This window comes from Lepidochelys kempii, chromosome 16 (assembly GCF_965140285.1).
Source record: "Lepidochelys kempii isolate rLepKem1 chromosome 16, rLepKem1.hap1, whole genome shotgun sequence".
Classification (NCBI taxonomy): domain Eukaryota; kingdom Metazoa; phylum Chordata; order Testudines; family Cheloniidae; genus Lepidochelys; species Lepidochelys kempii.
Genome location: NC_136395.1, coordinates 23,689,795 through 23,701,196, shown reverse-complemented (window position 1 = coordinate 23,701,196; position 11,402 = coordinate 23,689,795). Strand labels below are relative to the sequence as shown.

The following is an 11,402-nucleotide window of genomic DNA, read 5'->3' as shown; positions in this document are numbered from 1 at the left end:
TTTCTCTATTAACTTCTGGGTGTGTTGAATCAGGCCCTTTAAACCTAAGTCACAATACAGGAGTCATTCAGCCTTTGTCATTTTTGAGCCCTAAAATAGCATGTTGGATGAGAGGGACAGGAACTTCCTGCCAAGCCATTGCCACTTCTCCCTCCATAGAGTTCTAAGGCTCTCCTGTTCCTCCAGCCTTCCCGCGAAGCCTGAGTTACTCCAATGCTGGCATAGAGTGACTTCCTCGGAGAGCTGATTTAAAGGGACACTGTCACACAGCTTATATAGACATGACATCATAGACATGATTTTTTAAAATCTGGGAACAATTTTGGCTTGGTTTAACCATTCGTGTAGTGTCCTCCACTCAAACTCTTTAACAGGCAATTAGTAGCTCACAGCGGAATGGAGAGCGATTGAATTCCCCTCCTTTTATCCCTAAAGTTTGTTTAAAAATAGCCGGGTTTCTTTTTTTTTTTTTTTTTTTTCTCCTCAGCCTTTTGGAGCTGGAGGGACGAGCGCTCGTGTAGGCTGCAGGGATCCTGCAGACACACTGTCGCTAGCTGGAGCACTTTCCTTCAGAGTATCGCCAGAACCCCAGCTTTTGATCCGGCCTCCAGACAATCGCAGGGCAGCCCCCCGCCCCCGGCCCCTTCTCCAAGGCAGCGGGCTGCCAGGAGCTGGGGGAATACACCCTGCTAGCCGGGGCATGTGGCTGATGGCCGGAGGACTGGCCCAGGCCTGTTAGTTGGATGCTGGTTTGCTCGAGGGGTTGAAGGGCCAGCGTCGCCAGCGGGGAAAGTGCACCTCGGTTTCCCACGCGGCAGCTCTGGCTCCCCCAGCCGCCCCTTCCCTAGGAGCGCGCTGCCCTGGCTTTGCCGGCGGGCTTTGCTGGGCTTTTCCCGTCCCCTGAAGCCCTGCCCTGCTCGCCGTGCCGGGGGAGGAGGTGGGGGGCCGGGCATAGCCACACAGACCCGAGCGGAAGCCGCCGCTTCCCTCTCCCTCCCCGCGGTGCCGTGCCGAGCGGGGGGCTGGGGGAAGCCTGCGCCCCCAGATCTCCCCCCTCCCCACGTCCAGTCCTACATCGCGGCTGTCCCGGCTCCTCCCGGGGCTGCTGAGCGAGGCGGGCTCCCGCGGGCCGGGCAGGCGAGTGTCCCGGCGGGGCTGGGAGGGGGCTAGTTGCCCGGTGATCCCCGGGCCGGGGGCTGCTGGGGCAGAGGCTCCCGCCCGGCTCCATCCGTCCCCTTCTCTCCGGCAGGCTCTCGTCGCCGGGCGGCTGCGGGGGCTGCGGCGGCAGCAGAAGCGGGGTCATCCTGGACATCGCCTCCCTGAAGATGAACGAGCTGGAGTCCGAGGTGCTGCCCCTGCCGCCCCGCTACCGGTTCCGGGACCTGCTGCTGGGGGACCAGGCCTTCCAGAACGACGACAGGTAGGGGAGGCCCCCAGGGCACGGGGGGGGGACAGGGGGCGTCAGCCCCCAGGGCACGGGGGGGGGCAGGGGGCGTCAGCCCCCAGGGCAGGGGAACAGGGGGTGTCAGCCCCCAGGGCACGGGGGGGGGACAGGGGGCGTCAGCCGCCAGGGCAGGGGAACAGGGGGTGTCAGCCCCCAGGGCACGGGGGGGGACGACAGGGGGCGTCAGCCCCCAGGGCACGGGGGGGCAGGGGGTGTCAGCCCCCAGGGCAGGGGAACAGGGGGCGTCAGCCCCCAGGGCACGGGGGGGACAGGCGGTGTCAGCCCCCAGGGCAGGGGAACAGGGGATGTCAGCCCCCAGGGCACGGGGGGGGGGAAAGGGGGTGTCAGCCCCCAGGGCACGGGGGGGACAGGGGGCGTCAGCCCCCAGGGCACGGGGGGAACAGGTGGTGTCAGCCCCCAGGGCACGGGGGGGACAGGCGGTGTCAGCCCCCAGGGCACGGGGGAGAACAGGGGGTGTCAGGGACGAGGAGGCAGGGGGCTGGCACAGAGAGTATAGGATGGGCAGGGCATATTAGCCCCCAGGGGATGGGGTTCCAAGAGGGAGTAGGACTGGGGTGTTGCTGGCCCATAGGGTAGAGAGGGGCGGGGGGCAGAGGGAGCATTGCCAAAGCTCATTGGGCTTGGGGGGTGCTGGAGGAGAGGATGCTGGCCCAAAGGGCATGTGTGTGGGGGGGGGTGTGAGGGGGTGGGGGGTGCTGGCTGCTCTCAGGCGGCTCGCCTAGGTGCTGCCCCGCTGGCTGCGCCCAGGGAACTCTCCAGGGTGCTGAAGGCACGTTCCCATCACAGGGACTCTTAAGGGGCAGCGGCCGGCTGCAGGCGAAGGGGGATTAACTGGGCAGTGGGGGTAGGGGTGTGGGGGGTGTGGGGTGTTCTTTTCTTTGACCCACTGGGAGTGGGATTCCGTGCGGGATCTAATGGAGACGCGCGAAGGTTCCGGGAGCTCCCTCAGGTGCTAAAAAACTAGTGGGATAGCTTGTGGTTTGAGCATTGGCCTGCTAAACCCAGGGTTGTGAGTTCAATCCTTGAGGGAGCTATTTGGGATCTGGGGCAAAAATTGGGGATTGGTCCTGCTTTGAGCAGGGGGTTGGACTAGATGACCTCCTGAGGTCCCTTCCAACCCTGATATTCTGTGATTCACTGTGGGTGGAGATCCCACGGTGTATGGATTTGGAGGCCATGTGGTTATTAAGAAATTGTGGTTTGGGTTGAAGAGTTTGCATTTATTTAAGAGTACAGTGCTGGCTGCACTTAACTCCCAGGCTCTGTCTGCAGCGATGATGCTAATTTGAACTGAGCGATTGCAAAGGACTGCTGGAGATGTTGCAAAATTGTTTGCTTCTTGGACTGGCTTGGGATATGGCCTTTTGGATTTTATTTGAAAGCTTCCTTTTCCTCCCCACTCGCAGTGATTGATTAACAGGTCTGCAAAGGTAAATCAAAAGAAGAAAAGACTTAAGGGATCTCCTTTAGGATATCAGTGAAAACAAATGAATAAGGAATTGCCTTCCAGTGAAACATATTTATGGAAAAAGAACCAAGAAGCTATAATGCCAAGAGATAAACTACAATATTCTAGGTTGTTTCCCACAAATTAGTTGAATGCCTAAATAGCTAGCCCTGTCATGGTGAAGCAAATCTTACCTTGCTGGGTTATTAACTCTTGGATAGTTATGAATAACTGGGGTGTACCTTTTTAAAGACAACCATGCAGTCATGTCACAATGCCGCTTGGAATACCTGGAGTACTTAACAAGTGAAACTATCCGGCAATAAAATTAACTTATTAATGTCTGAAGTTGGGAATTAAAATCTCTTTCTAACAGTGTTTAAGCTTTCTTTCAAACCTGTAGATTAAATTTATAAAGCTATATTTTGGAGGTCAAAAAGGGAAAGGGTGTGTGCTGGTGTGTAATAGATATAATTCATAAATTATATTTTAAAGAACCAGTTAAAACAATATCCATCACATAATAGCTGCATAAGAAGAACTGGTAATTCTCAAGAATGAATGCTTGATTCACAATGTTTTGAAAAGCCCTTAGAAGTCACTACTTAAAACTGATGTAGATGTATCATGTCCATTAAGATGGCTTTATTCAGGGAAAATGGGAATTTGATTGGAAATAGACTGTCACACAATAAAATATCTGAATTTAAAAAATACGACAGTGATTTTTATAAGGATGAACATTACAGTTCTACTGTTGTCCATCTTTAAATCATTGTAATGGATGTGAAATATCTTAATTTTTGACAGGTTTCAGAGTAACAGCCGTGTTAGTCTGTATTCGCAAAAAGAAAAGGAGTACTTGTGGCACCTTAGAGACTAACCAATTTATTTGAGCATGAGCTTTTGTGAGCTACAGCTCTCATGAAAGCTCATGCTCAAATAAATTGGTTAGTCTCTAAGGTGCCACAAGGACTCCTTTTCTTTTTGCTTAATTTTTGAGTCACTGCAGATTTTGTGTTTATTCTTTATTCTCATTTGGCACTGGTCATTAGTCTCTGCTTTAGTCTGGATACAGGTGTCTCGGATTTAGAAGTTAGCTTGAGTTTTAGTATGAAGCTGCTCGCTTGAGAGTGATGTGTCTGTATTAACTTGGCAAACCCATTAGCTTTGTTTCTTTGTTTAATTCACTTGCTTTTGGTGCTGTTCTATCCAGTTGTTTGGCTTTCCACCTCAACCTGCCAGTACTGAAAACTCTACACTGTATTTGGAAATATTTAACTTCTTTGATAGTGTCCAGTCCTGTCATCCTTGCTCATGTCAATAATCCATGCTCACGTAACAAGGGTCAAGTCAATGCTCTTATTGATTTCTGCGGCAGCAGTTAGATCCCTGCAGAACACTTTTGAAAATTCTACTCTCCTGGACCAAGTACAGTTCAAGGGACTGATGACCATAGTATCTTGGAGATGAATCGAGCTCTCTAGAGTAATTTTGACTAGTAAATTAGCCTGTTCCAAACCAGGTTAATGTTTAGCTGAGTTAGACTAGCAGAGCAAAGTGGGGAAACATTTTTGGCATTCCTATACTTACTCATAAATATCAAAAAGAAAGGGAGTACTTGTGGCACCTTAGAGACTAACCATTTTATCTGAGCATAAGTGAGCTGTAATTTATCACTTCAAAGTGAGCTGTAGCTCACGAAAGCTTATGCTCAGATAAATTGGTTAGTCTCTAAGGTGCCACAAGTACTCCTTTTCTTTTTGCGAATACAGACTAACACGGCTGTTACTCTGAAACCTGTCATAAATATCAAGCAGTTCAGAAATATGCCTTGAAACGCTTTGGTATAATTTTGACAGGAATGTGGTGTTTTATATCAGATGAAAAGTCCCTGTGAGAACAGCCCAGGCCATTGTGGACAATTTAAATAATGATGTATGCAGGCCACAATCTGGGTCTTAGAGTTGGAGTGTGAATAGCAAACTCTCAATGGAACAAACTATCTGATTTATTTAAAAGAGCAAAGTAAAAGAATTAGTGTTGTATCTGCCTTTTTGGAAGCTCCCCCAGAGTGTTAATGTTTTCAAAAAATGATGCACACCTATCGAGCAGCATCAACTTGAAAGGGCTACGAATACCCTGCCTCAGAAAGGAAGCCAGCGATTAGCTTTCTGTCTTATTAGAAAGCATTTCTGTTGGCTGGAGAATTATTGAACCATCTTCACCACAGAGGATGTTGGGGAGACACCTACACTGGATTTAGGTAAGAAAGATGAGATTGAGGCACCAGAAGAGAAGGTGTCAGAGCAAATAACTAAGTAGCTAAATTAAAGAGCAGTAGGAGCAGAGATTGCGTCCAAAAATTCTGCAGGAATTTTGGAATGAAATGACTGAGCTGATAACAAATATATGCAAACTCTCATTGAAATCAACTACTGAATTGAAGGGTAGCAAATGTTGTACCTATTTTTAAAAAGAGATGTGGGGTTGAAGATGCAAACACTACACAATAAGCCTTCAAACAGGTAAACTGGTTGAAACTGTAATTGCAAAATAGAATTCTAGTAAGCCTTGATAGAGGATGGGGATAAATCAAGCAGGAAATAAATAAGAAGAAACATTATGAAAGTAGAGAAAATAATGAATCGTACAGAATTGAGTGCTCCTATATATTATTTCTCCTCCTGCACAAGGCAAGGGGATACTTAATGAAAAGCAACAAATTTAAAATGGAAAAAAGGAAATGCTTTTTCACACGACTCATAATTAATCTGTGGAACTCATTGCCACAGAGTATCATTGTGGCCTATAGATTAGTGGGATTCAAAAGCAGGACTAGACATATATATATATAATTAGGACATCCATAATTCCTAACATAGGATTAAATTTCATTTAGAAGGGACACAATCTCCATGCTTCTGGGTACAAGCCAACCGCTAACAGGCATAGGTAAGAATTTTCCTCTTTGGGTAGGTTGCTCTAAGAAGGCCCGTCCACTGACCTTAATAGATTTTGGGTCAGGCCCTAATTGCCCACTTGCACTTTATTCTGAGGGATTTGATGTTTGCTACTGTCAGAGACAGGTTACTGGAGTAAACAGACCCTTGGTCTGATCTGGCATGGCAAGTCCGCTGTTTTATGGTTCACTGATACTCTGTTGCCATGCAGGCAGTCAAAGCAATCAGAATATAATAAAGCTGTGCAATAAAACAAATGTTATTGAGCTCATTTATATCTGAGCCAATGCCAAAAGGACAAAACCTGATGGGAGTTGAAGTGAAATCGGGAGGGGGATGCTCATTGCTTATGTTTTGCTGCCTTTTAACTAACTTGGCAACATGATAAAGTTCTGACGCCGCTTTACTTGGAATCCTCTGTTAGATGATATTGCAAGCATGTGCCTGTAGGAGCATGGTCAGCTGGGGTGCTGGAGGAGAGGAGCAGGGACTGAGTGTAACAATCCATTGTTGATGTAAGACAGGAATTTATAATGAAAGTTTCTGGTTCTAAAGTGAAATTGATTTTTACTGATTAAAGTCAGCTGAGAAAGCACATCTGTGGAACTGATAAATATGGATATATGCCACAAGAGCTTCCCTCTGTATCGTTGTACTCTTGACTATATCAGTGTTTGGCCTCCAACACCCCACTCTTTGTCAGTTTTACCCTGGGCAGAGCGGTCAGCTGGGGGAGTGGGAAAAAGAAAAAAAAAATCAGAACTGTGTCTGGAAAGCAGGTCCATAAGGATCACGTTCTTTGCCCAAGTTAAACAGCCAGCAGATATTTTCAGAAAATCAATGCAGAGAGCCACAAGGCCCATTTTATAGTAGCAAGAAGTAAGGGTGTCACTTTGATTAAGTGTATTTTTCTGAATCTAATTATCAGCCAAGAATCCTTTTGGTATTTGCAAGGATTTTTCTAACAGCTCATGTGTGGAAGGTATGCAGTGCCATCTATGTAAAGATTTCAGCATCTTCTGCTTTGCATCTGAGATTCTCCTGCTGCATAACCAAGAAATAGCAGTGCTCAGAGAGATTTAACCACAGGTAAACTCTTCTAATTTGTTCTTCCAGGTTAATGGGTCTGCAATGCATTTTCTTCCTCCTTTCTTGGGATTATCCACATTCCAGCTTTTAAATTTGTCACTAAGTGCTATGTCTAAATCATGGGCCAGATTATGTTTATAAATAAATTCCTTTATCTGGCTACAGGGACACCGTATCACTATAAGATCTACCTCTTGCACTCTGCAGTTTTGCAAGTTATCCCTAACAAGGAAATTATTTTCTTCTTGAATGCATCATTCAGTGTAATGCTGTATAGTACTGCACAATTCCTTATCCTTCACCAATTGCTCTGAATCCTCACTCACTTTCTCTGTAGCTAAAGCTATCCTGTATATATATGATTGTCACTAGGCACACTGGCAAATTTCTGTGACTTATTTAGAGAATATGAATGCTTCTTTGAAAATACTGAAATGTATCCTGAAGTTAATGACATTTATTTCTGTGATGACACGGTACTGAACGGTGCTTACAAAGCTACACTTTAACAATACTTCAGACTATGCACCCTCTTCCTCATTGGTTAATGTCCTTTTTTATTAAAAGAGGCAGGATGCTCTTAGGGTGAAGGCCCTGGACTGTGACTCAGGAGATCTAGGTACAATTTCCAGCTCTGCCTCCTCCTGCGTGACCTTTGGGGCAATTCACTTCACCTCTGTCTGCCTCAGTCCCCACCTGAAAAGTGAGGCTCACCCTCCCTCTCTCCTGCCTCTTCTCTAGATGATGAATTCTTCAGGGGAGAGCTGGTCTCTTATAACATGTTGGTACAGTGCCTAACACAGTGGGCCCTCAGTCTCATTTGAGACCCCTAAATCCTGTTCCTATACCAATACAAAATAATACAAATGACAGAATTAACAGTAAGATCATATTTTCTTGAACTTCAGATATAGTTCAAATCACATTGTGCTGTCTACCTCTTACGGAAAAATAGTGTCATAGAGTGGCGAGATCACACAGCATGAGATTAAAATGACTCTACTCCCACTAAGCCAAAAGTTATCTGCTATCTAGTAACTAGTCAAATACTTTCAACAGCTGTCATGTAATGAAATACAAATAAGTTGAGCGCATTGCTTGTATCTATCACTGCACTTAAGACTGAAGTTTGATTTCCAGCTGTTTCTGAATGATGCATTTTATCAAATGTACCAGGCAGCACATTGTAGAAGTTGGAACTGTAGGAGGTCACCTGGCAGGCTAGCCTCCCCAGAGAGAGAGAAATTAAAGGGAAGAATGAAGGGCAACTGTGCATTGAGACACCAATGCTTTCAATAATGTCAAGGTTTGTATTTCACCAGGGAAAACCAGTAGCTTGGAAAAAAGCTAAGAGAAGCAATTTAAATACCTGGAAAGGAAAGTTTAGAACATTTATTAATAACTGAGATTATATTATCCTAAATCCTTACATCGTTGAGAAGGTTCTTAGGCTGACAGTAATCTAGCAAGGGACTAATACTGAAAAGAATTAAGCAAGTCTGATTAGTAATAATAAACTGCCTGATATTTCCAGTTTAAGTGAAGTGGTGTATGGCTTATATTTCTTAATGTTTCCAAAGTCTTGTGAACAAGCTTCTGATACATCTGGTAGCAAAATAGAATAATAGAATATTAGGTTTGGAAGAGACCTCAGGAGGTCATCTAGTCCAATCCCCTGCTCAAAGCAGGACCAACACCAACAAAATCATCCCGGCCAGGGCTTTGTCGAGCAGAGCTTTAAAAACCTCTAAGGATGGAGATTCCACCACCTCCCTAGGTAACCCATTCCAGTGCTTCACCACCCTCCTAGTGAAATAGTGTTTCCTAATATCCAACCTAGACCTCTCCCACTGCAACTTGAGACCATTGCTCCTTGTTCTGTCATCTGCCACCACTGAGAACAGCCAAGCTCTATCCTTTTTGGAGCCCCCCTTCAGATAGTTGAAGGCTGCTATCAAATCTCCCCTCACTCTTCTCTTCTGCAGACTAAACAAGCCCAGTTCCCTCAGCCTCTGTAAGTCATGTGCCCCAGCCCCCTAATCATTTTTGTTGCCCTCTGCTGGACTCTCTCTAATTTGTCCACATCCCTTCTGTAGTGCAGGGACCAAAACTGGACAGAATACTCCAGGTGTGGCCTCACCAGTGCCGAATAGAGGAGAATAATCACTTCCCTCGATCGGCTGGCAATACTCCTACTAATACAGCCCAATATGCCATTGGCCTTCTTGGCAACAACAAGCCACAAAGCAGTTAGAGTTAGTCAAACTGTAACTTTAATTTTAGCATCCTTTTAAAGATGCAAAAGGAATTTCTGATGGTATGGTCAGAAGTCTTTATTGGATGAGTTTTGGATGGCTGCATTATGACTTTTCATAGCATTCTTTGTACCACCAACACAGGCAAAATCAAACTGTGTTATGAGTGCATCTGTGTTGCAAATGGATTCCTCAACATGGCTCTAACTATAAAGCAAATGGCAAGGAACTTCCAAAAGCAGTCAGGGAACTTCCAAAAATACACTTATTGCCTATCTTGCTGTAAGTAATACTCAGGGCATACATTAATTTGCTGTATCCAACAAAGAGTACAAGGTACAGCGCTATTGTCTGTGGTGGGAATGGAGAGAAGGTGATCTCAGCAGCTGTATTCACCTGGCACAGTGTGTCTCAGAAATAAAAGTTAAGACACATTTTAAAAAAAAATCTCATTGTGAGAAATACTGCACATTTTGTGGTATGCCTAGACTATTAGGGCAGGATGGTGGATCAGATAGCACACAGGCCAGGGATTTGGGAATCTTGGGCTCTCAGTTCTGACGTTAACCTGCATCATGACAAATCACTTGCCCTGTCTGTGCCTACCCTTTGTCTGTCTATTTAGATTGGAGCTGGGACTCTTTCTGACTCTGCCTGGCACAATGGAACCTGCAGGTGCTACTAAAATACAAGTAATTAATAATAATTGAGAGCTTAGGATGGAGTCATGGAAGGCCAGGAATGTTGTCTTTGGATCAAATAGATGCCCCTCCATATTTCTATGTTGCACAGTGCTAAGTTCACATGGTAAACTTTTTACTATCGAGCTTTCTTTTACCCTTCTCTGTGTCCATATTAGAGATGCACATTTAACTTAATATCTGTGTTCCCATTCAGTTCTGCCTCAATTTCAGTCTTCAAAGCTGCCCTTACCCAGTGGGGCTCAGTCTCCCAGAATTGCCAGTCCTCTCTTCTACACCCTGCTCCCACTTGTGATGTTTTCTATTGCTTGTATTATTATCCGTGTTTTGATATCAGGGCTCCCAGCTTTTGCCAGCTCCTTCTCAAACTCCAGCAATGTGGTTCTTAACTGTGCCTCATTTAACATGCTAATCTTGCACCCCTCACCATTAATCTTCCTCTGAGAGAAGTGCATGGTGGTGACAAGGGATAATTGTGCTGTTATCCGGAGTAAATACAAAGCTATTAGTACATTTAATATGGGCTACAGGTTATTCTTTCTAATGGAGTCACAAGTCATTTCAAGATCTCATACTGGGCACAGAATCTCTGACTGCCACTGCAGTCTATGTGTTATGTACACATACAAACTAAATGAGGCTAAAATTGCTCAATAAGTCATTGTGATTCTCTCCTAAGCAGGTGTATAACAGTTCGGGACAGCTTCAGAAAAAGGATATTTTTGTTTTGTTTGTAGATTTTTAATGAATACATGGCGTTCTTAATTGCTATTTACTTTATAAATTGTTGTGAAGGGTTCAGGTGGTAATTATTGACTTGAAGTGTTAATTGAAAATGCCATTTCAAAAACATTTTAGTTGATATTTTCTACATACATACTGAATATGCCAGATTTCCCTTAGATTAGGAAAGCAGTTGTTATCTGTAGGAATATTAGTAAAATTTATTAAGCTAATGGATGAATAATAGAAGTACCATTTGCTCATATTATATATAAAATTCTTACAAACAAGATACCATTATTCTTTTCATGAATATTGTTCGCACTTTTTTTACTAGCAAGGGCCAGAAACTGAGAATAAGTGCAACACCGAGTCCAGTGGAGTGAGTGGAAGTTGCCCTTTGAGAGATACTGTGTATACATCATATACCATGCGGAAAAGGAAGAATATTGATTTTCAGTTAGGCTAGGGCTCAAATGTCCCTCTTTCCATGGTGTATTTTCTCAGTACGTCTAGCATTATTTTAGTTTTTATAATTTATGTTAAATTTGTTTTCCCCCCAATGAAAATCTAATGTCACATATAACTGAGATCTAGGTCTAGATGTAGAATATTGGAAGACAGAAGGCTAGCTCCTCAGCTGGGATAAACTGGCTAGTTCTGTTGAACTTATATCAGATGAGGATCTGGCCCCGCCCATAGATCTGATAGGTTGAAGGGCCAAAGGAAAATAATACAGTCATAGAAGTAAAGTGATAA

General features: G+C 44.9%; 1 protein-coding gene across 3 annotated transcripts in view; it reads left to right on the top strand.

Annotated features, from left to right (window-relative positions):
• Positions 1 to 531: 531 nt before the first annotated feature.
• KCNT1 (potassium sodium-activated channel subfamily T member 1) overlaps positions 532 to 11,402 on the top strand; it is a 169,996-nt gene continuing 159,125 nt past the window's right edge. For 2 of the 3 annotated variants that reach the window (XM_078849050.1, XM_078849049.1), the window contains exons 1-2: positions 532 to 734; positions 1,250 to 1,420. In XM_078849050.1, coding sequence (XP_078705176.1) covers positions 1,326 to 1,420 — 95 coding nt within the window. In that variant the 5' untranslated portion in view covers positions 532 to 734; positions 1,250 to 1,325. Of the gene's footprint in view, positions 735 to 1,206; positions 1,421 to 11,402 lie in introns of those variants that run through there. The other variant, XM_073314260.2, reaches the window with a different exon arrangement.